Source organism: Neovison vison, chromosome 2 (genome assembly GCF_020171115.1).
Source record: "Neovison vison isolate M4711 chromosome 2, ASM_NN_V1, whole genome shotgun sequence".
NCBI lineage: Eukaryota > Metazoa > Chordata > Mammalia > Carnivora > Mustelidae > Neogale > Neogale vison.
In genome coordinates this window covers 23,639,210-23,659,943 of record NC_058092.1, presented here as the reverse complement: position 1 = coordinate 23,659,943, position 20,734 = coordinate 23,639,210, and the positions used below count along the sequence as shown (strand labels likewise).

The following is a 20,734-nucleotide window of genomic DNA, read 5'->3' as shown; positions in this document are numbered from 1 at the left end:
TCTCTGCATTCCCCAAGGCACCTGGCCCAGAGCTGGTGACAAGGACTATGGCTATGGCAAGAAGAAGGAGTAGGACCCTAGTGGCGGACTGGAGATGGACGGGAGCTCAGGGCGGGCACTGGCAGGACGATGAAGATGGCCCCATCAGCCACCAAACTCTCCACTCCACCCTGATTCTGGCCTCACCACCCCCCATGTGGACACTGCTCTAGTGCCTTGCCTGGCCCCCAGACTCCCTTTATCCTCCTTCCCCTGTAGTCTCCCCTTCCTCTGCCCCAAGGCTCTCCAGGCCTTACAGAACAGAGTCTGGGGTCCCTCATCTGGCCTCCTCTGCTCTGACATTGTTTCTGCCCCCACACTGGCCCCAGAAGGCATGGTGGCCGCGCCCGAGTGTGGGGGGCACAGGACACGGGCAGGTACATACATTAGCTGCTTTATTGCGCGAAGTTGTGGAGACTCAGTAAGGCACGGAGTCCCAGAAGGGGGTGGCGCGCCCTGGGGGATGTGGTCAGCGCCACCCGGGGCCTCAGTGCTGGGTACCCCATCCTGGGGAGTGGCTCTGAGGGTTTGTCTCCTTGGGATCCCTCTCCCGGAGAGCCTGAAAATAAGGGCCCCTTTTTTCCCAAGAGGGCGAGTGTAGGGGATGGGAGACAAGGGTAAGGAAGAGGCAGCTCTGTGGTCTGGAGGCAGTGGGAAGGTGGGGCTCAGGTTTGGGTCTGAGGTTCCCTATCCCCAAAGGCACTAAGAACAGGGGGCCCAGCTCCAGAGCAAATCCTGGAGGTGGGCTGGGGTAGGGGCTCAGCGTGGCTGACTCCCTGAGCCCCAAGGCACCAGTGGGGCGAGCCGCCTCAGCTGAAATCCCGGTTTGGCAGGAGGAGAGGGGCCACCAGGGTCCACAGGTAAAGGAGCAGCCCCGCCCAGCTGGCGCAGATCTTCACCCACACGGCGGTCCACGTGCTGATCAACTTCCGGGTCTCGCCGGGTCTGGAACACACCATCATCCCAGTGACCTCAGTCCTGGTCCTAACCCTACGACCCAGTTGTGACTCCTGACTTCGACTCTGGCTCTTACTCTGTAACTCTAGCCCCCCATCTCTGATATTTTTGATACTAGGCCTTGGTTCTGTCTTTGACCTTAAATGTGGCTTTTGATTAATACCACAGACCTGACACTGACCTTAATCCTAGACTCTAATATTATAACCTGACTCCTGGTCCCTGCCTTTGGGACCCCAGAGCTCCTGACCTTAGTCCTGACCTCCAACCTTGACTCTGACCCTCAATCCTATAACTCCATCCTTGACTTCAGGACTCCTCTTCTTGACCCTGTAACCAATTCTAACCTCACACTCTAAATCCTCACCCTCCAGTCATGAATCCCAACTCTGACCTTATACTCTTGATCTGTAAGCCTCATCTGCCCTTGCACAGGACCAGCATCCCCTCCTGTAACCCCCCCCCACACCCTTTCTCAGGCACTTAGGGAAGGCACAAGCTACTGAGCAGACTGGCCTGGCAGCTGAGGCCTGGATGTGCAGGCTCTGCGGAGGGTCCCAGACAGACCCCTCTGTGGCCAAACCTGCAGCAGGCATCAGGAGAAGCCAGGATAGAGGGATGGGGGTGGGGGAGGGGAGAGGATGTATGCGGCACCCACGCCTCTGCACAGCCCACACCGTCCATGCCCGGCCTGGGTTCGTGTACCTGTACCAGTTGGTAAGGGTCATCATGATGTGCAGGGACGCAAGCACCAGGCAGAAGTGGAAGAAGGAGTAGCTGTAGGTGACGCCGTCCTGCTCATTGTCGAAGGCCTGGCCCCGGCACTCTGCCACCACCTGCTGCTGCTGCATGATCTCTGGCGCCGACGGGCCCTCCTCTGTCTGCATCAGGCTGTTCACCTGCCGGTGGTCCGAGGAGCGCAGCCTGTCGGGGAGGGAGGGGAGAGACAGGGAGGAAGCCCCCGGGGGCCTCGTGAGCCATGGCATTGGTCCTAAGGGTGGGCATGGTGGTTCCAGGCCCTTGGGGCCTGGTGACCTGGTGGTGAGACTCTGGGCCCACCCACTCACTGCTCTGACTCCGAACACGACTTTCACTTCCTGTGTGGCCTTAGGCAAGACACTTAACCTCTCTGAGCCTCTGTAAAATGAGGGGTTACAATACCTCCCTTGTAGAGCTGCCAGGAGCAGTAATAAGGTAAAGCCCTCAGCACTGTGCCCAGCACAGAGAATAAACTAGAGAAACAGGCGCTGTTACTCGGGCTGTCCGACTGCCAATCCCGAAAATATATACTGAGTACCCAGTACTGCAAGGGACCACCCCCGGGACGGCATTCACTGACCATATTAATAATGAAGAGTACTCATTTGCCATTAAGTTTGTTTTCCTTCTAGAGTAGTTATACTAATGACGTCCCCTTTCTTCATGTTTATGATTAAAAAAAAAAAAAACCAACCACCAACAGTAATGGTTTTTTTGGTCATTTCTGTAATGAGGTCTTGATGTTTTAAACAGTATTTAATAGAGTGAGACACACAGGCAATTCTGAAAATCCAACTCGCATCTGGGAAAAAAAAGTGACCCAGAAGGAGATGGGGACCGCATCCCACCATGCTGAGAAGTCACCCGCGGAGCTTCTCCTGACCCCAGTCATCATCAGACATCATGGGGATCTCCAGCTTGGGAGCCCAGGTTCTGGTGACACGGCTGGGCACGGCAGCTGTCCTCAGCGGTCCCTGCCCTTGTGGCTGCACCTGCTTCCTTGCTCTCTGGGTTTTAAGAACTGTGTGCTAAGGGGGCACCTGGGTGGCTCAGTCAGTTAGGCGTCCTATCCTTGATTTCAGCTCGGGTCACGATCTCAGGGTCGCAGGATGGAGCCCTGTGTCCGGCTCTGCACTCAGCAGGAGGTCTGCCTGAGATTCTCTCTCTCCATCTCCCTCTGCCCCTCCTCCTGCATTCTCTCTCTCTTTCTTTCTCTTGAATAAATAAATAAAACTTTAAAAAACACTATGCTTTTTTAAGTCCCCTGGGCTCTCAGAGGCACAGCCCCATGACCGCAGCCCAGGGAGGTGAGTCTGGGGAGCAGCAGGGGCGCCACTTTGTGTCTGGGGGCTCTGCAGCCACCACGCGGGCTCAGACAGGGGGCCGCTCCTCCTGAACCTCCCATCTCCTTAACTGTACCAGGGAGGGGATCTGGGTCTTCCCTGGTTGAGAAAAGCATCAAATGAGGCAACAAAGAGTGACTTCCTCAGGCTTTGAAAAAAGGGCGAAACAAAATATGAAACAGCCTCAGAATGTTGGGAGACAGGTGTGCTGCTTAGAAGAAAACATGCCCTGCCCGGAATGGATGGACGACTCCAGGAGGACAGAGGAACTGGGCGGAGGCCTCCTCCAGGCAGCCATGCAGGGATGGAGAGAGCAGCGCCGGCCGTGGGCCCCGCAGAGGCCCACAACAGCCACTTGCTTACTGCCCCCCAGCTGTGCAAACTCTCCCAGTTACTTGCAATAAAAGCAAACAATGATTTGGCACCAACTACTTGCCAAGTTCTTTTCTAAGTGCGTTATGCATACTAACTCATCGACCGCCCTTCCACAATCCTGCGAAGTAGGGACTATTTTTATCCTTGTTTGACAGATAAGCAAACCAAGGCACAGAAAGGTGCAGTGACCTGCCCAAGATCGCCCCGCTGCTAAGTGGTACGGCCACGTTCAAACACAGGCAGTTTGGCTCCAGAGTCCACACTGATAAGCCCTTGCTAAGAGGCTCCTTTAAAAAAAAAAGCTGTTATGTGCTATTCAGTCTGAGCTGCCCTCTCCCAGGTGACATTGTGGGGTCCCCACCACCCCTGGCATTGGAGGTTACCATCCTCCATCATCACAAAAGCTCAGAAAGGTGAAGCCACTTGCCCTGAGACCCTACAGCAGGTGAGTGACACAGCCCACCCCTGCTGGCCGCAGTCCAGGCTTCTTCCCTGCCCACCCCCCCGAGGTGCCTTCACCCCACTGAGCTGGACACATGTCAGGCTGGTGTGCAAGAAGGGGGCTCTGGGCCAGGAGGCAGCGTCCAACCATGCCCCTGCTGCCCAGTCCCGCTGAACCCTCAGAGAGATTCCATTCTGCACAAGCACAGGGCTGGACCTGTGTTTGCTAAGGGCGCCTTCCTCCTTGGGGTCGGGGCTCCCATGTCCTCCCCTCCCTCGCACGCTCAGGCCCCCAGTATGATGCCTCCCCAGAAGTCAGATGCCTCCCCCATACCCGATGAAGAGCGTGCACAGGATAAAGACAATGAGTCCCACGATGTTCGGGGCATCCCACCAGTGAGTCTCGTAGCCATCAGGGCCCGCCAGGATCGTCCCGTTGCCGAAGCGGGTCAGCAGGTGGGGGTTGCATTTCTGGTCTAGAGATGGGAGCATGGTCCCCCTCAGCCCCTGTAGGCCAGGGCTGAGGAAGGGTCGAGAGCCAACCCGAATGGACAGACAGACATACCACTGACCATCCAAATCCCAGCAACAGACAGTACTTGGCAGACAAACGACAGAGAAAGAGTTCCGGGAACAGCTAGGGTCCTCCTACCTCCCTGAAGGACCAAGAGGGGGTACAGGCTGGGCTGAGATGTCCCTGTCACCTGTGAGGGTCCCCAGCCCGCTGGAAGCCTTCTGCTGACCCAGGAATGAACCCAGGCTTCCCCAAACCCAGGCCTGTACTCACCGGGGACACTGGACAGGGCAAGCCAGGTGACAAACATGGTGTAGAGCGTGATGACCGAAGCCTGCAGCAGACCCGAGTTGGGCTGGGCTTCCTGGTAAGAGCGGTCCATCAGGAAGAGCCCCGTCAGACCTGGGGGGGGGGCGCCCCACCTGCACCTAGCTCACTCACACCACACCGGGGGACCTCAGGAACCCCCGCCACCCTACAGCCATCCCTTCCCACACCCCTCAGGAGAACACAACCCCTGGACCACCCACCCACCAGCCACCTTGCCCACTCAAAGGTGGAGTCCTCATTCTTTCTCTAACAGACTATCCCCATCGCTCCCCTCTGAGAACGCCGCCCCAGAGCGGCATCCATTCACATTCTGAATTAAAGCCCTCCTTGCTTTGCTCCTGCCTTCATTTCCACCTGCCCCCCACCCCCGCCAGCAAGCTCCTCCCCACCGACTGCGCTCCAGCCAAGCTGGCCTCCTTTCTGTCCACAGAACCCACTAAACCCTCTCCCACCTCAGGGCCTTTGCACTCACTGTGCCCACTCCCTGACATGGTCCTCCCCAACCTCTCCACACAGCCAGCCTCTCCTTGGCTTTCAGGACTCAGCTTGGGCGTTCTCAGTGAGGCCCGAACACCCTCACCCCCGCGGCAGCACCCGCTCCCCTCCCTGCCGGCCCCCCCACTTTGCCCACTCTTTTATTTCCCACATAGCATGTATGATCCCAAATTATCTCCCTTGGCCTCGTCTCCTGCCAGCTGTTCTTCCCCACCCTCACCACACACACACTTGGAAACAGGAATCCAAACTTTGATAAGCAGCACAGGCAGGGGGTCCAATCGGCCAGTGCCACCCCCACCCCACCCCCGCCTCACCGCCTCACCGCCTCACCGCCCGCCCCCCAAGCTGTGCGACCTCAGGCGTGTCTCTCTCCTCCTCTCAGCCTCCCCTTACTGGTCTGGAAAGTGGGGATGATGGTGATGCCCGGACTACATGACAGGAGAGGTCATGGAGCTGCTGTTAGTCTCCCCTCACAGCTACATCCCAACATCTCCAAGAGGGCCCAGCACACAGCAAGCGCTCTGGAAGTCGTCGCTGAATGAATACTGATTACTGTGTGAGCTGGGACAGAGGCATCACCCTCTCTGGGCTTCAGTTTTCTCACCGGGAAATAGAAGCTCAGATGAGAAGGGAGGTTCCCCACCTTTCTGCTAAAGACCCTCAAAGGCTCCCCAGGCTACCTGTGAAACCCCCAGTGAGCTGAGATCTCATCCCCAACTGTGAGGCACTGCTGGGCTCATAGGGCTCTCTTGCTGAAGAGCTCACGATGACATGGGGGGCCCACCCATTATGCCAGAGGGTCTGGGACTGGGGCCTGCAACAGCACCTCCCAACACCGCTTGCTGAGGGGATCTGGGAGATGTCACTCCGTGATCCTCCCTAACGGTCTCCCGATTTCCATAAAGACAACAAGGATAACAGTAGTTAATACCTGATAGATATCTATAGGCCAGGCCCTGTTCTCTGGGTTCACAAACTCTATCTCAATCCTGCAAATAACTCCAAAGCATAGGTATTACCCTCATTTCTACATGGGAGAAGAGAGAAGCACAAAGGGGGGAACACCCAGCAAGTAGCCATGAAAGCTATGACTCGAAGCCAAGGAGGCCAACTCGGGAGCACACACCCTTAGCCTCTATGACTGATGGCCTTTCCCCAAGACCCCCAGGTTCCTACCAGAAGTCCCCCCACACCAAGGGGCCTGGCGTCAGGGCGGGCAGAGGCAAGCAGACTCACCTGGACCTTGGGCAGGACAGCGACAATGGAGACGCAGAAGCAGAGAGTGAGATTGAGGCCGATGAAGACCTTGCCTTCATAGCAGGTGCCGGGATGAGTGTAGTAGATGAACAGCAACGTCACGGCCGCGATGGACAGCGTGTAGAAGAGGAGGGTGAAGAAGAAGAGGCCTGGGCAGGAGGGGTGGTGACAGGCTGGGTCAGGAGGCATAGAGACCCCCCCACCCTCGAGGGGGGCTTGTCAGGCAGCCCCATGTGTGGGCCCTCGGCTTCCTCAATGGAGGAATGATATCAGTGTCCGTCACTCACCAGCTCCTGGATGAGCTGTGGCCCCATCTTGAACTAAAAGGACTCACTTGCCATGAATAAGTTAACCACGGAAAGAAATACAGTGAACACAAGAGTCTTTCACAAAGTCCACTGGCCGCACAAGGACCCGCTGAAGCCCAGCTCTCTCATCGTAGAGACTGGCCACTTTCGAGAGGCATTGAAACCTAACCGGCCCCTCACTGAGCCCTCCTCCTTGGTCAGCACAGGAGAATGGAAATGGAGCTGAGCGGGGACTTGCTCTGCCCCCAGGGCTTCAGGGACCCAGTGTTTTTCCGTTTGGTCTGGGCTGGCTGCGTGAGGCCCATCCTGCAGGAACCGCTGAACTAGACCCCACCAAGGCCTCTCCGGTCCGGCTCCCCTCTTACCGCCCCCCAAAGTCACCCCGGGACCAGCTGCCCCTGCCCACACACATCCCCTCTTCCTTCCATCAGCCCCAGTTGGTTCCACTGCCGCCCTAGGGCATGGGCCGCTCCAGATGCCCCCTGAGGCTTTCCTCCAGCTTGGGGACCCACTGGGACGACATCCGGACATCGCTCACCTGCATACCAGGCCCGGGAGTCACACTCCTCGGCCTTGCACAGCCACCGCTGGTTCCAGCAGTGAGCGAAGTCGATAAGCAGCACCAGCTGGATGAGGGTGAAGAGGAAAGAGCCCACGACACCGAAGTAGAACCAGACTGCGTGGGGAGAGGGAACAGGGGTGAGGGGGCGAGGCAGCGGGGAGGCAGCCTGAGGGCCAGGCTTTATGCCATGCCTTGCAATGGGGAGCCTGGGAAGTGGCAATGTCCATGCTCTCGAGGACCCCCTAGGCATGTACGGAGAGGCAGCATGGCAGGGCATGGGGCAGGGGTGAGGCTGGCCCCGCCCACCTCCCCCCCAGCCCCCAGCCCACCGCCATATCGCCCAAAGGCCATGTGGCCAAGCACCAGAGCGCTGTCTCCTACCCAGCCAGCAGCAGCCTGAGGTCTGTGTACCGAAGCAAAGCGCAACCCTCACCGGTGCTCCTCCCTCTGGAGACCCCACCTCCCTCCTGGGACCCCCCCACCCACCCAGTCCCTCCCATCAAGACCACCTACTGTTGGAGAAGGAGCCCTCAGGGATATAAAATGCGCCCACGGTGATGGCCACGAGGATCAGGAACTTAAAAAACCAAAATCTGTTGGGGGATAGACCAGGGCGCTAAGTGCAGGGAGGGGACCAGGGCTGGCCCCCAGAACCCCTACCCCCAAGAGCAGGTCCTGGGTCCTAGGGAAAGTGAAGAGGGGTTTTCTGATGGTCTGATGAGCATAGTCTGCCCCGGCCCTAGAAAAATCCCTGAGGGACAGAGGGAAGGACTAAGTCAGAGCGACGGTGGCCACCCAGGTTCTTGTCCCAACTGTGTCAACTTAAGTGCTGTGTGGCCTTAAGCATGTTCTCACCCTTTCTGACTTGTATTTCTTCATCTGAGAAGTGGAAAGAGCTAAATGAGCTGATCGCGGTGCTCTGGTGGCTCCTGAGTCTGGGGCAGGGCCCGGACACCGCTGGAGACCGGTTAGGGGCAGAAACTACGGTGGGGGTCCCGGCTGCAGGCTGGGGTTGGGGGGGGCCCTCACCCGTTCTGGATGGCAGCCCTGGGGTCCCGGCTGCTGCGTACGCAGATCATGAGCAGGGTGAAGAGGAAGAAAAAGGCCGCCGTTGCAAAGCACATGCGGTAGACGGCGCGGTGGCCGAGCAGGGAGCCACAGTCGATGTGGCCCTGAAGGATGACGGGCGTCGTTGTGGCCCCCTCCTCACACACCCACGGCAGCTGTGGGGAGACAGAGCAGCGTGAAGGCCCCCTGCCCGCAGAACCCTGGGCCAACTCTGCCAAGGCTCCCCACTTCCCCGCCATCTGGACCCCCTCCCAGCCCTGGGGCTGAAGTCCTGTGAGTGGCCCCTGGGGACAGATCGTGACTCTGCTTGCTTCCCTGCTGTCGCCCCCACGGCCTCCGGACTACATGGCACTGTGGGAAGCAGGACTGAGTGTTCTCCCCACCACTTACGCCAGAACCCCCGGGGACTCCAGGGGAAGGTGAGATTCCAGGGCTTTCTCAGACAGAACCAGTGTTTGAGGTGCAGTCCGAGAGTCTGCATTTCTAGCACACTCCCAAAGGCATTCCCACTTCCCCGTACACTGAAATATCAGAGCCACTGGCCCAAATACGGCCCCGGGCCTGTGTCAGGCTCTGAGATGCTGGGATGAAGGGAAGACTGAGGACCCCAAACAGGGCTCGAGAACTAAGGAGGGAAAAGCACGGCCCAGGGTCAGCATCCAGGTGGGGGACAATGATGATCCGTAAGATTCTCCAAAGGACCCCAGGCTTATGAGAAACAAACTCTCCTCCCTACATGAAGAAAAGCCCCCATCTCCACCCCCGGGACACTCCTGCCCAGCCTTCTCGATGAGCTGGGACCTCAAATCGCACCCCTCCTCCGCCCGAGGCCTGGAGCAGCTGGGCCTGCACTTGAGAACTGGGTCCCACGGGCTGCCCCACCCCTCTGCCTGCCGCTGGACCCCTCACCTTGTGGAGCCGACTCTCCACGCTGGGGCTCAGCATGATGATGGACACCAAGACCCCCAGGAAGAGGAAGGCCGTAAAGATGAGACGGGTCACGGTGGAGTTGGGGCTGGAGGGGCAGCAGCTACACAGGACACAGGGGGCAGAGCCGCAGAGGCAGGACACCTGTGGGAAGGACAGGGCCATGGTGGGGGGACGGTCCCCTTACTCCCTGCCTCCTCTCCTCTTCCCCCTCCCCCTTCCCCTTCCCCAGCCAAGCAGGAGCACCCTCTACCTGCCCTCTCCATGTCTCCAGATCTTTGCCAAGCCTGCCCTCCCTGGACAAGGCAGGGGCGCCCTCTTCCTCCTCAGACATGATCCCATCGAAGGTTCAAGCCCCAAAGGGCTCCAAAGAAACCAAGCTTCGAAAAGGTTGGGTCACGCTGTTTCTTATGTAGGGGGAGGCAGCGTGGTAAAGGATGGATGGATGGATGGATGGATGGACCGCTCCAGACCAGCTCCAACATGGATAAGCTGTGCAGTGGCCCTACACACCTCACTCAACCTCTCAAACCTCAGTTTCCTCTTCCATAAGATGGGAATCATAACAGTATCAACTTTTCACAGGAATTTTAAATTGCAACGCACTCTGGCTTTCTTTTCCCCCCTCGCGGTTTAGCGTTTCTCCCTGGGACTGGCTTTCTCGTTTAACTCATGTTTGTCCACCTCCCGTTTCCAGCATGTGAGCTCTGCCAGAGCCCGGGGTTTGGTTCGCTGTGCAGACCCAGCGATCAGAACGGCTCTTGGCTCACAGCAGGAGCTCAGGGACTATGGACTGAACAAATGTAACGTGTTTGGCATGGACCCAGACACATGTAAAGTCCTCAAGGAACAGTCGGCCTAGGACAACCATGTGCTGAAGGAATGGACAACAGAGTCATGAGGGGCTGTGATCTCCTGCTCTGGGGCTGGCCCTGTCCCGGACAGCAGGGACGGTCTTCCCCTCTCCCCCACCCCGCCCCCTCCCCTTCTCCCAGCTCTTCACCCAGGTATGTAAGAGTCAAGAGCTCTCAGGAAAGACACCCAACAACCATTCCCCCGGTCATGGTCGTTGTTGCCCTGAGTGTCACTGACAGGGGCCTACTTCAGACTGGGGATGCAGGCTCCCTTCCATGAAGAAGTGACATTTGAGCTGAGCCGAAGAATGAGGGGGCCCTCCCCCGAGCAGGGGGAAGAAAGAGTGTTCCAGACAGAGGGAGCATAGGCGGAGGGCAGCTCTGGGGCGGGCAGGAGCTGGGCGATGGAGGAAGAGAAAGAGGCCCCTTGTGGCCAAAGCTTTGGGGGCAGATGGCGAGTGGCAGGTGGGGAGGTCAGCCAGGCTGGCGGGGCCGGGCTGCCATGTACAGAGCCCTGGGGTTGATCCTAGAAGCAGAGGGCATCCATCGAGGGTCTGAAGTTAGGAGGGACAGGAACAGGCTTACACTGAAAGACCGCCTCAGTGGAGGGCAGGCTGAAAGGGGCACCTTCCTCCTCAGAGACCCTGTGGTATTCAACTTTCTGGAATGGTCTCAAAGTGTGCAACACACTCTGCTTGAGGTGTAGCTGCCTTCCCGTCTCCCCTTCCCTTCCTCCCAAGAGCGGAAACGCCCCTGGAAATGTTCCCTGTTACCCATCTCTCTCACCTACAAGGCCAAGTACAACATGGTGGCTAAATGAAACGCCTGCAGAATGAATTTCCTCTTCATGGTTCAAATCCTAACTGGCCCAGCAACTCCTGGTTAAACCTTGCAGCTCTCACCCCAAGCCCTGCCCTCCACCCCTGACTGCCTTTTGGGGGTGAAGGGATAAGCAAATGCCAGAAACATATTTTGTAAACCATAAAGAACATTCTGGCTATGAGACAGACTAGCGATCAGCCCCATTTTACAGATGAGGAAACCAAGATCAGAGAAGTTAAGACGATGCCAGAGCCACCCAGCAAGAGGACAGCAGTACTAAGATTCAAGAAGAGGGACAGCATCCCTTTAGGAGTTGCTGAGTCCCGTGGTAAGCCCCTTATCTACATGACCCCATCACTGACGTCCCACTTTATAGACAGAGAAAATGACTCGGAAGAGTGACATGACCAAGGTCACAGGGCAGGTAAGCCAAGGAGCTGGGGTTCAAGCTCATGTCTGTCTGTATCAAGGGCCCACTAGCTCACTGATGGCAGTCTCACTTAATTTCGAAACATCCCAGGGATGGAAACAACCCCTCGGCTGCCAGAGGAAACCCACGGAGGCCCGCGAGCTCCTGTCTCAGGAACAATTTGTTAAAGTGCCCAAGTCAGGGCCTGGCTCTGGCTTGTTACCACTTCAACCTGAGACATTTGACACATAAGAAAAACGGCCCCACAGCCCTCGGGGAGCCTGGCCTTTCAATTCACCCTGATTCTTGGAGATCAAAAGCCAGGTGTTCCTGACATCCTCGAGATTTCCAAGGGCCAGTAACCAGAGAGAGGAGGTCAGGGAGAGAAAAACACACAACAGCCCCCACCCCCGCCCCCACCAGCGGCTGTTGACGCATCCCTGGAATCCCTCGGGCCTTCTGACCCAGTCTCTGCTCTCCTGGGCATCACTCCTACAAGAACCTCCTCTTGGGACACCTGGGTGGCTCAGTTGGTTGAGCAGCTGCCTTTGGCTCAGGTCATGATCCCAGCGTCCTGGGATCGAGTCCCACATCGGGCTCCTTGCTCGGCGGGGAGCCTGCTTCTCCCTCTGCCTCTGCCTGCCATTCTGTCTGTCTGTGCTCACTCTCTCCCCCTCTCTCTCTCTGATAAATAAATAAAATCTTTAAAAAAAAAAAAAAAGAACCTCCTCTTGCACAAGTACCAGCCCCCAGGGGTAAGGGCAGACGCGTGCATACGCACACACATACACGCACACACAAGTTCACTGTGGCACTGCTCATACCTAGAAAGTACTAGGGGGGATCTTAAAATAACTAAATGCCTATCCGTACATCATGGTCCCTACAAGGGATCTCCGCTGAGTGCTGCAGATATGTAGGTAACACTTAGAGGGGTACATGCAACGAAGTATAGGGAAATATCAATTCTACCTCAATAAAGCTGGTTTTGTTGTTAAAAGAGAAAATTTTTAGATTAAGATGAAAAACCAAAATAGGCACAAAGCTTTGGGTTTTATGAGCTTATTAGAATCTCAAGAGACTGACAATAACCTACATGTCCTGTGCTAGGGGCCCGTGGTGGTCCCTTTACTCCACGGAACGTTACAGGGGCAGGAAAGAAACAAGTCACGGGACACAGGGCAACACAGACTAACATTTATGACACAAGGTGAAAGGCCAAGGCAGACATGACATTGCTCCTGTGTTAAGATTACACTCCCGCCCCCAACGGGGCTCAGGGGAGTAGCAGCAACAGAACAACACCGAAACACTGGGCATGGTTTCGCAGTAGCCTGGTTCTTGGAATGGGGAATCAGCTCTTAGAAAGCCCTGGGTCTTAAAGTTTTCAGGCTGCAAGGCTCCTTGGCATTCATCTGGTCTGGCCTATCTCTAATGAAGAATCACCCAGAAGGCAGCCTTCTGCTGCTTACACACCACCAATGACAAGGAGCTCACCACCCCCTGAGGCGAGCTGGACAGCTCTGGAACCATGTGCGGTTTGGCCTGGTGGGAACAGGCTGTCACCGATCATTCACACTCTCTTCTGGTTGCCCCGAAAGCCAGGGATGTGGGTTCTCGGGACCAATCCTGGGGCACCAGGCAGGCAGGGGAGGCAGCTAGGGTTGGGGCCACAGTTTAAAGCTGTTTTGTTTCAAATAAACTGACCTAGGGACACCTGGGTGGCTCAGTTGGTTAAGTGCCCGCCTTCAGCTCAGGTCATGATGGAGTCCCGCGTCAGGCCCCCTGCTCAGCGGGGAGTCTGCTTCTTCCTCTTCCTCTGCTCTGTGTGTGCATGTGCGCTCTCTCTCTCTCTCTCTCTCAAATAAACAAAGTAAATCTTAAAAATAAATAAATAAATGGATCCTCCACTTCTGGGTATTAGTCAAAAGCAAGGACTCAGACAGATACCTGCACACCCATGTTTATAAAAGCATTATTCACAATAGTTGAAAGGTAGAAGAAGGCCCCCCGTGTCCATGAACTGATGTATGATCAATAAACACAGTGTGGGATACCCATACAATTAATGAGCCTTAAAAAGGAAGGACATTTTGGGGGTGCCTGGGTGGCTCAGTGGGTTAAGCCTCTGCCTTCAGCTCAGGTCATGATCTCAGGGTCCTGGGATGGAGCCCCACACTGGGCTCTCTGCTCAGCAGGGGGCCTGCTTCCTCCTCTCTCTCTCTGCCTGCCTCTCTGCCTACTTGTGATCTGTCTGTCAAATAAAATAAATAAATAAATAAATAAACAGGAAGGACAGTTTGACACCTGCTACAACACAGATGGGCCATGGAGACATTGTGGCAAATGAAATAAACCAGACACCGAAGGACAAATGTCCTTTGATTCCACCGATATGAGGACCTAGAGCAGTCAGATTCACAGAGACAGAAAGTAGACTGGGGGCTTCCAGGGGCTGGGGAGAGGGGCATGGAGAGTTATCATTGAACGGGTAGTGATTTCAATTGGGGGAGGATGAGAAAGTTCTGGAGATGAATGGTGGAGATATTCTCACAACAACCTGAATGTAATTAACGCCGCTGAACCACACGCTTAAAAATGGTTAAAATGGTCCGTTTTAGGTTATGTGTATGTTACCACAATGGGGAAAAAGGAGGGATCCGTTTTCAAGATGTTCCTACAAAGGGAACAACAGCACAGGCAAAACTGCAAGAAACACTCTCTTAGGGGCAGCTATCAAGAGAAGAAGGCAGAAGGCTGATGCAAGTGTTGATCAAGGTCTCTACGGGCCGCGCCAGGGAGCCTGCACTTTTCCTGAAGGCAATGAGCAAGCATTGCGCAGGAGAAGCAGAGCATCAGATCTGCATTACCGGGAGACCGCTTCGGCCACAGATGGAAGACAGATGCCGGGGGCGGTGCCCAGTACCTCTAGGAACAGGGAGAGTGAGCTAGCAGAACAGGGGCCAAGGGAAAGGAGGCAGAGCCTAGAACTTTTCTTGTGTGTTTCAACCCACAATATTTCCCCTTTTGGACACTACCGTTCATTTGGGATGATATCAGTTTGATATCATGAAAATTGATAGCCATTTAAAAAAAATTTTTTTAGAAGGTTTATTTATTTATTTGACAGAGAGACACAGAGAGAGAGAGGGAACACAAGCAGGGGAAGTAGGAGAGGGAGAAGCAGGCTTCCCGCCGAGCAGGGGAAGCCTCTATCCCAGGACACTGGAATCACGACTGGAGCCTAAGGCAGCCACCCAGGCGCCCTTGATAACCATAAATAAATATAAATATATATATACACACACACACACACACACATATATATTTGATATATATAATATATGTCATGGTACCTCATATATATGTCATGAAATAAATTACAAACTTCTTGAAAACTAAAAAAAGTTACAATGCAAATTTCTTAAAAGATTTTATTTTATTTTTTTTATTTGCTAGAGAGAGAGAGAACACAAGCAGAGAGAGCGACAGACAGAGGGAGGAGCAGGCTCCCCGCCAAACAAGAAGCCCGATGCGGGGCTCCATCCCAGGAACCTGGAATCATGACCTGAGCCGAAGGCAGAGGCTTAACTGATGGAGACACCCAGGCGCCCCTAAAGATTTTATTTTTAAGTAATCTCTACACCCAGCATGGGGCTCAAACTCACAGCCCTGAGATCAAGAGTCACATGCTCTGCTGACTGAGCCAGCCAGGTGTCCCTAAAGTGGTAAATTTTTATGTGACGTACATTTTGCCACAATTGGGACAAATTGGGATGGGGTGCACCTTGCAGACTCTGTGAACAGCTCCAATACTGGCCAAGCCAACCGGGGAACAGAGGAAACCCAGCAGAGAAGAGGTCGGCCCCCGAACTACTCAGGGCACATGCACCACCGCGGGCAGCACTAATAGATCACCTAGTCTGGGCGTAGCCACCAGCTTGCAGGAGAGCCTTAGACAGGTCTCTTTTCCCTGCTGTGGGACTCAGTTTCCTCAGTCATAAGATGGGCTGCTGGGCAGGACAGTGAAGTGGCTCAGAGCCCAGGCTCTCCCGTCAGTCCCAGTGTCCCTGGTCGCCCACTTCCTCGAATGTGATCTGGAGCACTTTCCCACTTCGGGGTGCTTACAGCGGCTACTGCAGGCCAGCTTCGTGCTAAGTATGTCAGCGTGCCCCCTCCATCCCGCTTAATCCTCACAAAGACAGGCACCATTGCTCTCTCCACTTCCTCACTCTCTGACCCTGAGGGAGGGGCGAGGGGACTGTGGCCACAGTCACACAGCCCGGGAGAGACCAGGCCAGGATCTGAGTCCCATCCTCTGCCCTTCCATGCTCCCTTGAATGCAGAGCACAGACAGATCCAATGGCATTCAGATATTAGACAAGGCCCTCCCTAGGCATTTGCTCACCGTCTAGGCCACCAAGTGTTGGCTGGCCTGGTGACTCCCATTGCATCATGGGCCCATCTTATCTCCTCTGAGCCAGGGCTCACCCTTGGCCCAATACAAATGCTGACCGAAAGGCATGATGGGCAGATGCAAATGGGTCATGCCTGGAAGTCTTCTCCCTGGATCCACAGACTCCAGAATGCTCCCCCAAAGATGCTCAGGAACCCCTTACTAGAACTTTCCTCCTATGGTGCACATCTCTATTGAAACAGGTTGTTTTTGATTTGTTGTTTCTTTGGTTTTTTTAAGTAGGCTCCACACTGGGCATGGAGCCCAGCACGGGGTTTGAACTCACAACCCTGAGATCAAGACCTGAGCTGAGACGAAGAGTCGGTTGCTTAATTGACTGAGCCACCCAGGCGCCCCTGAAATAGGTTGTTATCAGTGTCCAGTAATACCCAACTGTACCACTTAATACTGTGTGGCTGTGGGGAAATAACCTTCCCTCTCTGATCCAGTTTTGTCTGGATCATTTCTGTCTGTCATTTCTGTGAAATGGGAATCACGAGAACTGCCTCACCGGGGCCGTGGCTAAAGTGAACGAGAAGACACACACACAGAGCTCACCACACGCTGGCTTGTGCCACCACTGAACAGCACTGGGTCCTGAGTGAGGACGCCCTGGTCGTGACTGCTGTTGGTATCATTAACGGAGATAAGGCAACTGTGTCAGAGGGCAGGCGAGAGAACCAACCAGACAGCATGGCAAGGGCTCAGCACAGTGCCTGGCATGTGGTAGGAAATCAGTAAATGTCTGAGGTCAGAAGCCCCAGGAAGGCCACTTGAAAGGAGGGACAGGTCCCCTGCAGACATTAGATACTCACTAAGTGGACCTCCCAGTTCTACCCTGGACCAGCGCTGTCCCTCGGGCACCCGGGATGTGAAGGGAGGGAAGGTGTGGGCGGAAGCCTGGACCACGAATCAGATTTTAATCTTGACTGTCCAGCTTCCCATCCGTTGTCTGTGCAACCTACAGGAAGTCAGCTAACCTCTCTGAGCCGCAGTTTGTTGAGGGTTTGAGCCAGCCTGTCAGGTGCCTTCTGGTCTCAGCGCTGTAAGATTCCATGACTCAGTGGCCAACTTAGGCTGCAAAGGGAATTCTCCACCCACTCTCCAGGAGGTTACAATAGTGCCACTCACCGTGGCCAGGAAGTAGGTGGGGCACTTTTCGATCTTCCTCAAACAGAACCGTGGAGGAGGCAGATGGGGAGACAGAGGCACAGGGAATTGGCAAGTGGCCTCTCAGCCTCTCAACATGGACCACTCCCAGGCCAGCCTGGCCAAATGGAAAACTGGTCAACCTCAAGGAAGCGCTCTCTCCCCTACCAGGAAGCAAACCCTTCCTGGCCAGACCCAGCCCAAACCTAGAATTCACTGGGCAGAAAGGAATCTCAGAGACCTGTTCTTCATTTCTGTGGGCACGGGCCCACACATGCGCACACACGCTTCACAAGTAGGTAAGTGGAGGCCCAGAGAGAACAAGAGACAGTCCAGGGGCCCACTCTAGAGCCTCTTGGTGCATACATCTTTCTCAGAAAATGGTTGCAAAGTAATCTCCAGATCCCTAAGCTCACCAACCCTATGGCCCATACACACACACACACACACACACACACACGCACACACACACACAGGAATCAGGGACAAAGGAAAGCAAGTCCTGAGATTTGCAGCCACCAGACCCCCCTCTTCTCTCTGCTTCTCTTTGTGTAGGGCAGAGGGGGAGGGAGCTGCCTGAATGAACCTCAGATTTAATGAGGGGAAGAGGGAAAGGAGAGGGGGCTGGGAAAAGGGAAAGGAAAAGGGGCCTCCCAGCTCCTCCCCTTTGCTGGCTGCAGCCCCAAAGCAGTACCCCACCACCCCCACCCCCACCCCCCACCCCCCCACCCCCGCACACTCTAGCCTCCCTCAATTCCTGGGTCTTCCTAGCCAGAGCTGGGCCTGCTGGCAGTTGGCAACCCAAACCCATCTCACTCAAGCGTGGCTTAGGAAGGCGGATAGGGGCTTTCTCTCCACCCCCATTTCAGGCTCCCTGGCCTAGAGGGGAAAGGCCTGGGGCTCACTGGGGAAGTCCCCAGGCCTTAGAGTGAGCTAGTCTGAAAGAGGCAGAGACCAGGATGCAGAAAGACAGGCTGGACCATAGGACAGACGGACACCCGTCAGGCAATGACTGATGGAGAAGCCACGGACGGACAAAGAGAGCGGGATAAACAAATGGACAGAAACAAATGTCCGACAAATATAAATGCGCAAATTGAGGCCGGCGGGCCGGGAGACAGACTGACGGACGGATTGCCAGAGGGACAGAAAAAGACACTGCAGAGTGGGGCAAGGACTAGGCGGACCACACAAAGAAGTAAGAACGTCTGAGAGAGACAACAGGCAGACGGCGAAAATGTCCCCAAGTTGGGCGAGGTGGGGCCCCAGCGCGCACCCCCAGCCCTGGTTCTGGGCCTCAGTCTCCCCAGTCCCCGGGAGGGGAGCCCTCCCAAGGCCCGCCCCTCCCCCCGCCCCGCCACCCGGGCGCGCCCCAACCCCTCCCCCGCGGTAACCCGAGCACCGGACACCAGCTGTCCCCGGCGCCCGCTGGTCCGGGATGGGGGTGGGAGGACCGAGGGACTGGGGGACCCGAGGGGCGCGGTGGCGGGGTGCGGACCCAGAAAGACAAGTTTGGAGGAAGGAAAAAGAAGAAACTATGTGGAGGAAGAAGACGGGACAAAAGTGCGGGGCCGAAGAAGGAGCGGGCGGCGCGCGGGTGGGTCAGGACTCACGCAGCTGAGCACGGAGCAGGCCCCCAGGCAGGCCCCCATGGTGGCGGCGCGGGGAGCTGGGCGCGGGGCGCGGGGCGCGGGGTGCGGGGCACGGGCGGCGGGATTGCTGGGGCTCCGGGCGCCCGGTCCTGGCCCCGCCCCGTCCCGGTCGGGCCCCGCCCCCGCCCCGCCCCGCCCCACCTGCCGAAGCCTCTCGCCGCTTTCCGATGACGCTCGGAGCCTCGGGGGACTCACCTGGGGCAGGTGTGCCCGGAAAGACCGGTAGGGAAAGTGACAGGGCCTGGGACTCCCGCAGCCATGTGAGGCGTGCAGCGGTACCCGACTCTGCCCCAGATTCAAGCCCTGTTACAAAGCGAGGTTTTGGAAATACTGAGACCTGGGTTCAAACCCCAATGAGGCCACAGCGCGACCCTACGACCCCTTCTGCCCCTTCTGTCCCCTCACAAGGGGCAGAAGCCAAGTGATGGTCACCCCAAACTCCTTGGCGTAGAGCCTCCACCCAATGCATAGGTGTTGTACGGTGCATGATCTGATAAAGAAACTTGGGCAATTCACTTCATCTCTTGGATCCTCAGTTTCCCCATCTGTAAAACGAAGATACCCACCTCATGGGTCTGTTCCAACACATAGTAAATGCCTGACAAATGTGAGCTCCTCATCATCCCTGTTTCTCCTAAGACCCTGGCCTCACACTCCTTCAGCCATCCTTCCCTCCACCTACCCCTTCTTCAAGCTCTACTGACTCCTGTCTTGGTCCACACGTTCCCCTGAGCCATTCCTGCTGGCTGGCTTATTGCTCCCCAGAGATGCCCAAACACTGGCCCCCAGCTAAGCTAAGGAGGTCAGAAGGGTGGGTGGGTCACATTCCCAGCCAACTGCCCCATACAGGTAGGTGAGGGAGACCCAGAATCGGGGCTCTGTAATTATTCTCAGTTTACCCTCTAGCCCTCTCCTCGCTCAACCCTGGACAGATAATGTTAGGGCAGGAAGTCTAAGTGCCTCACAGCTGGCCCTGGGGCCAGAGATCCGGCCTGACTGCCCCTTGGGTGATTCATAGAGCCAGGCTATTAACTGTGCCCAGGACTGTTCTACAAACACACCCTACAGCTTCCCTCCTCCCCACTTTTGTCCACATGATGCCCTCCCCTTGGAAAGTCCTTTTTTTCTCCTTACCCCCCCGCCAGCTTTCTGCCTCCGGAAGCCTCGCTCACATCCCATATCCTAGTGAAGAGAACCACCACTATCCCCAAACCACTACCTGGCCCCATTAGGAATGAATATCCTCCAACTTCCCTGAGTCTCTACCACATGGACCTATGTTACAGTCTCACAAATAACTCAAGTTGCCAGAAAGCTGGAGCAGGTGCCGAACTCCTTCACCTACATGGTCCCATCCAAACCCCACAATCACCCTAAGAAGGAGATTCATTCCCCACTCCATCCAGTTTGCAGATCGGGAGACTGAGGCGCAAAGTAAAGTGACATGCCTCCCATAAGCCCAGCCCTGAATCAACATTGGCTTTGATTATTATGGTTGCTGTTACTGTTGCTCAAGGCCACACAGGTCAGAAGGGCAGAGCTAGAAGACCACCTGGCCTGGCCTTGACCTTGGAACCCAAGGCCTGTCCCTGATGTCCCACAGCCTCTGTTGGGAAACAGAGTGGAAGATATTCTCTCTCTGTGCAAGAATAGGTGCGGTCCTTCCCTAGTCTGAGACTAGGAGCCACGCAGGCTCCGAGTCTGGCCACCCCTCCCCTGACCTGGGTCCAGCACCAAGCCCGGCACACGGGAAGTGGTCTTGCGGAATGAATGCAAGTCTGAACATCCGCCCCAAGCCCAGTTTCCTCAACTGGTTGTGACCAATGGTCTGATCCCAAAACAGCCCATCCACGGTCCTCCTCTCTCCAGAAATCCTCTGCGTCTGCAATGCCACCACGCAGTCTAAAGGGACCCTTCCCACAGCCGTCCACCCCACCCAGTTCAGCATCATTTGATACTTGTGCCCCAAGGGCCAGACTCTTCCTTCCTCAGCCCCTTCCCCTCCCACGGTCTG

At 56.0% G+C, this 20,734-nt stretch overlaps 1 protein-coding gene across 1 annotated transcript; it reads right to left on the bottom strand.

Annotated features, from left to right (window-relative positions):
• Positions 1-417: 417 nt before the first annotated feature.
• On the bottom strand, positions 418-18,760 carry SERINC2 (serine incorporator 2). The gene is made up of 10 exons (XM_044237648.1): positions 18,682-18,760; positions 9,361-9,522; positions 8,413-8,606; positions 7,897-7,976; positions 7,360-7,497; positions 6,493-6,662; positions 4,702-4,792; positions 4,249-4,390; positions 1,702-1,920; positions 418-984 (listed from the first exon to the last, which is right to left on the bottom strand). The coding sequence occupies exons 1-10, from the start codon at positions 18,718-18,720 to the stop codon at positions 849-851; spliced, it is 1,371 nt and encodes a 456-aa protein (XP_044093583.1). The 5' UTR covers positions 18,721-18,760; the 3' UTR covers positions 418-848.
• Positions 18,761-20,734: the final 1,974 nt, after the last annotated feature.

Coding starts and splice junctions, on each gene's coding strand:
- SERINC2 (XM_044237648.1), bottom strand. CDS start 18,720: ATGGGGGCCTGCCTGGGGGCCTGCTCCGTGCTCAGCTGC. Junction 7,977..8,412: donor AGGGCTGCCATCCAGAACGG/GTGAGGGCCCCC, acceptor ATCCCCCAACAG/ATTTTGGTTTTTTAAGTTCC. Junction 4,391..4,701: donor TGCCCTGTCCAGTGTCCCCG/GTGAGTACAGGC, acceptor TCCCATCTCTAG/ACCAGAAATGCAACCCCCAC.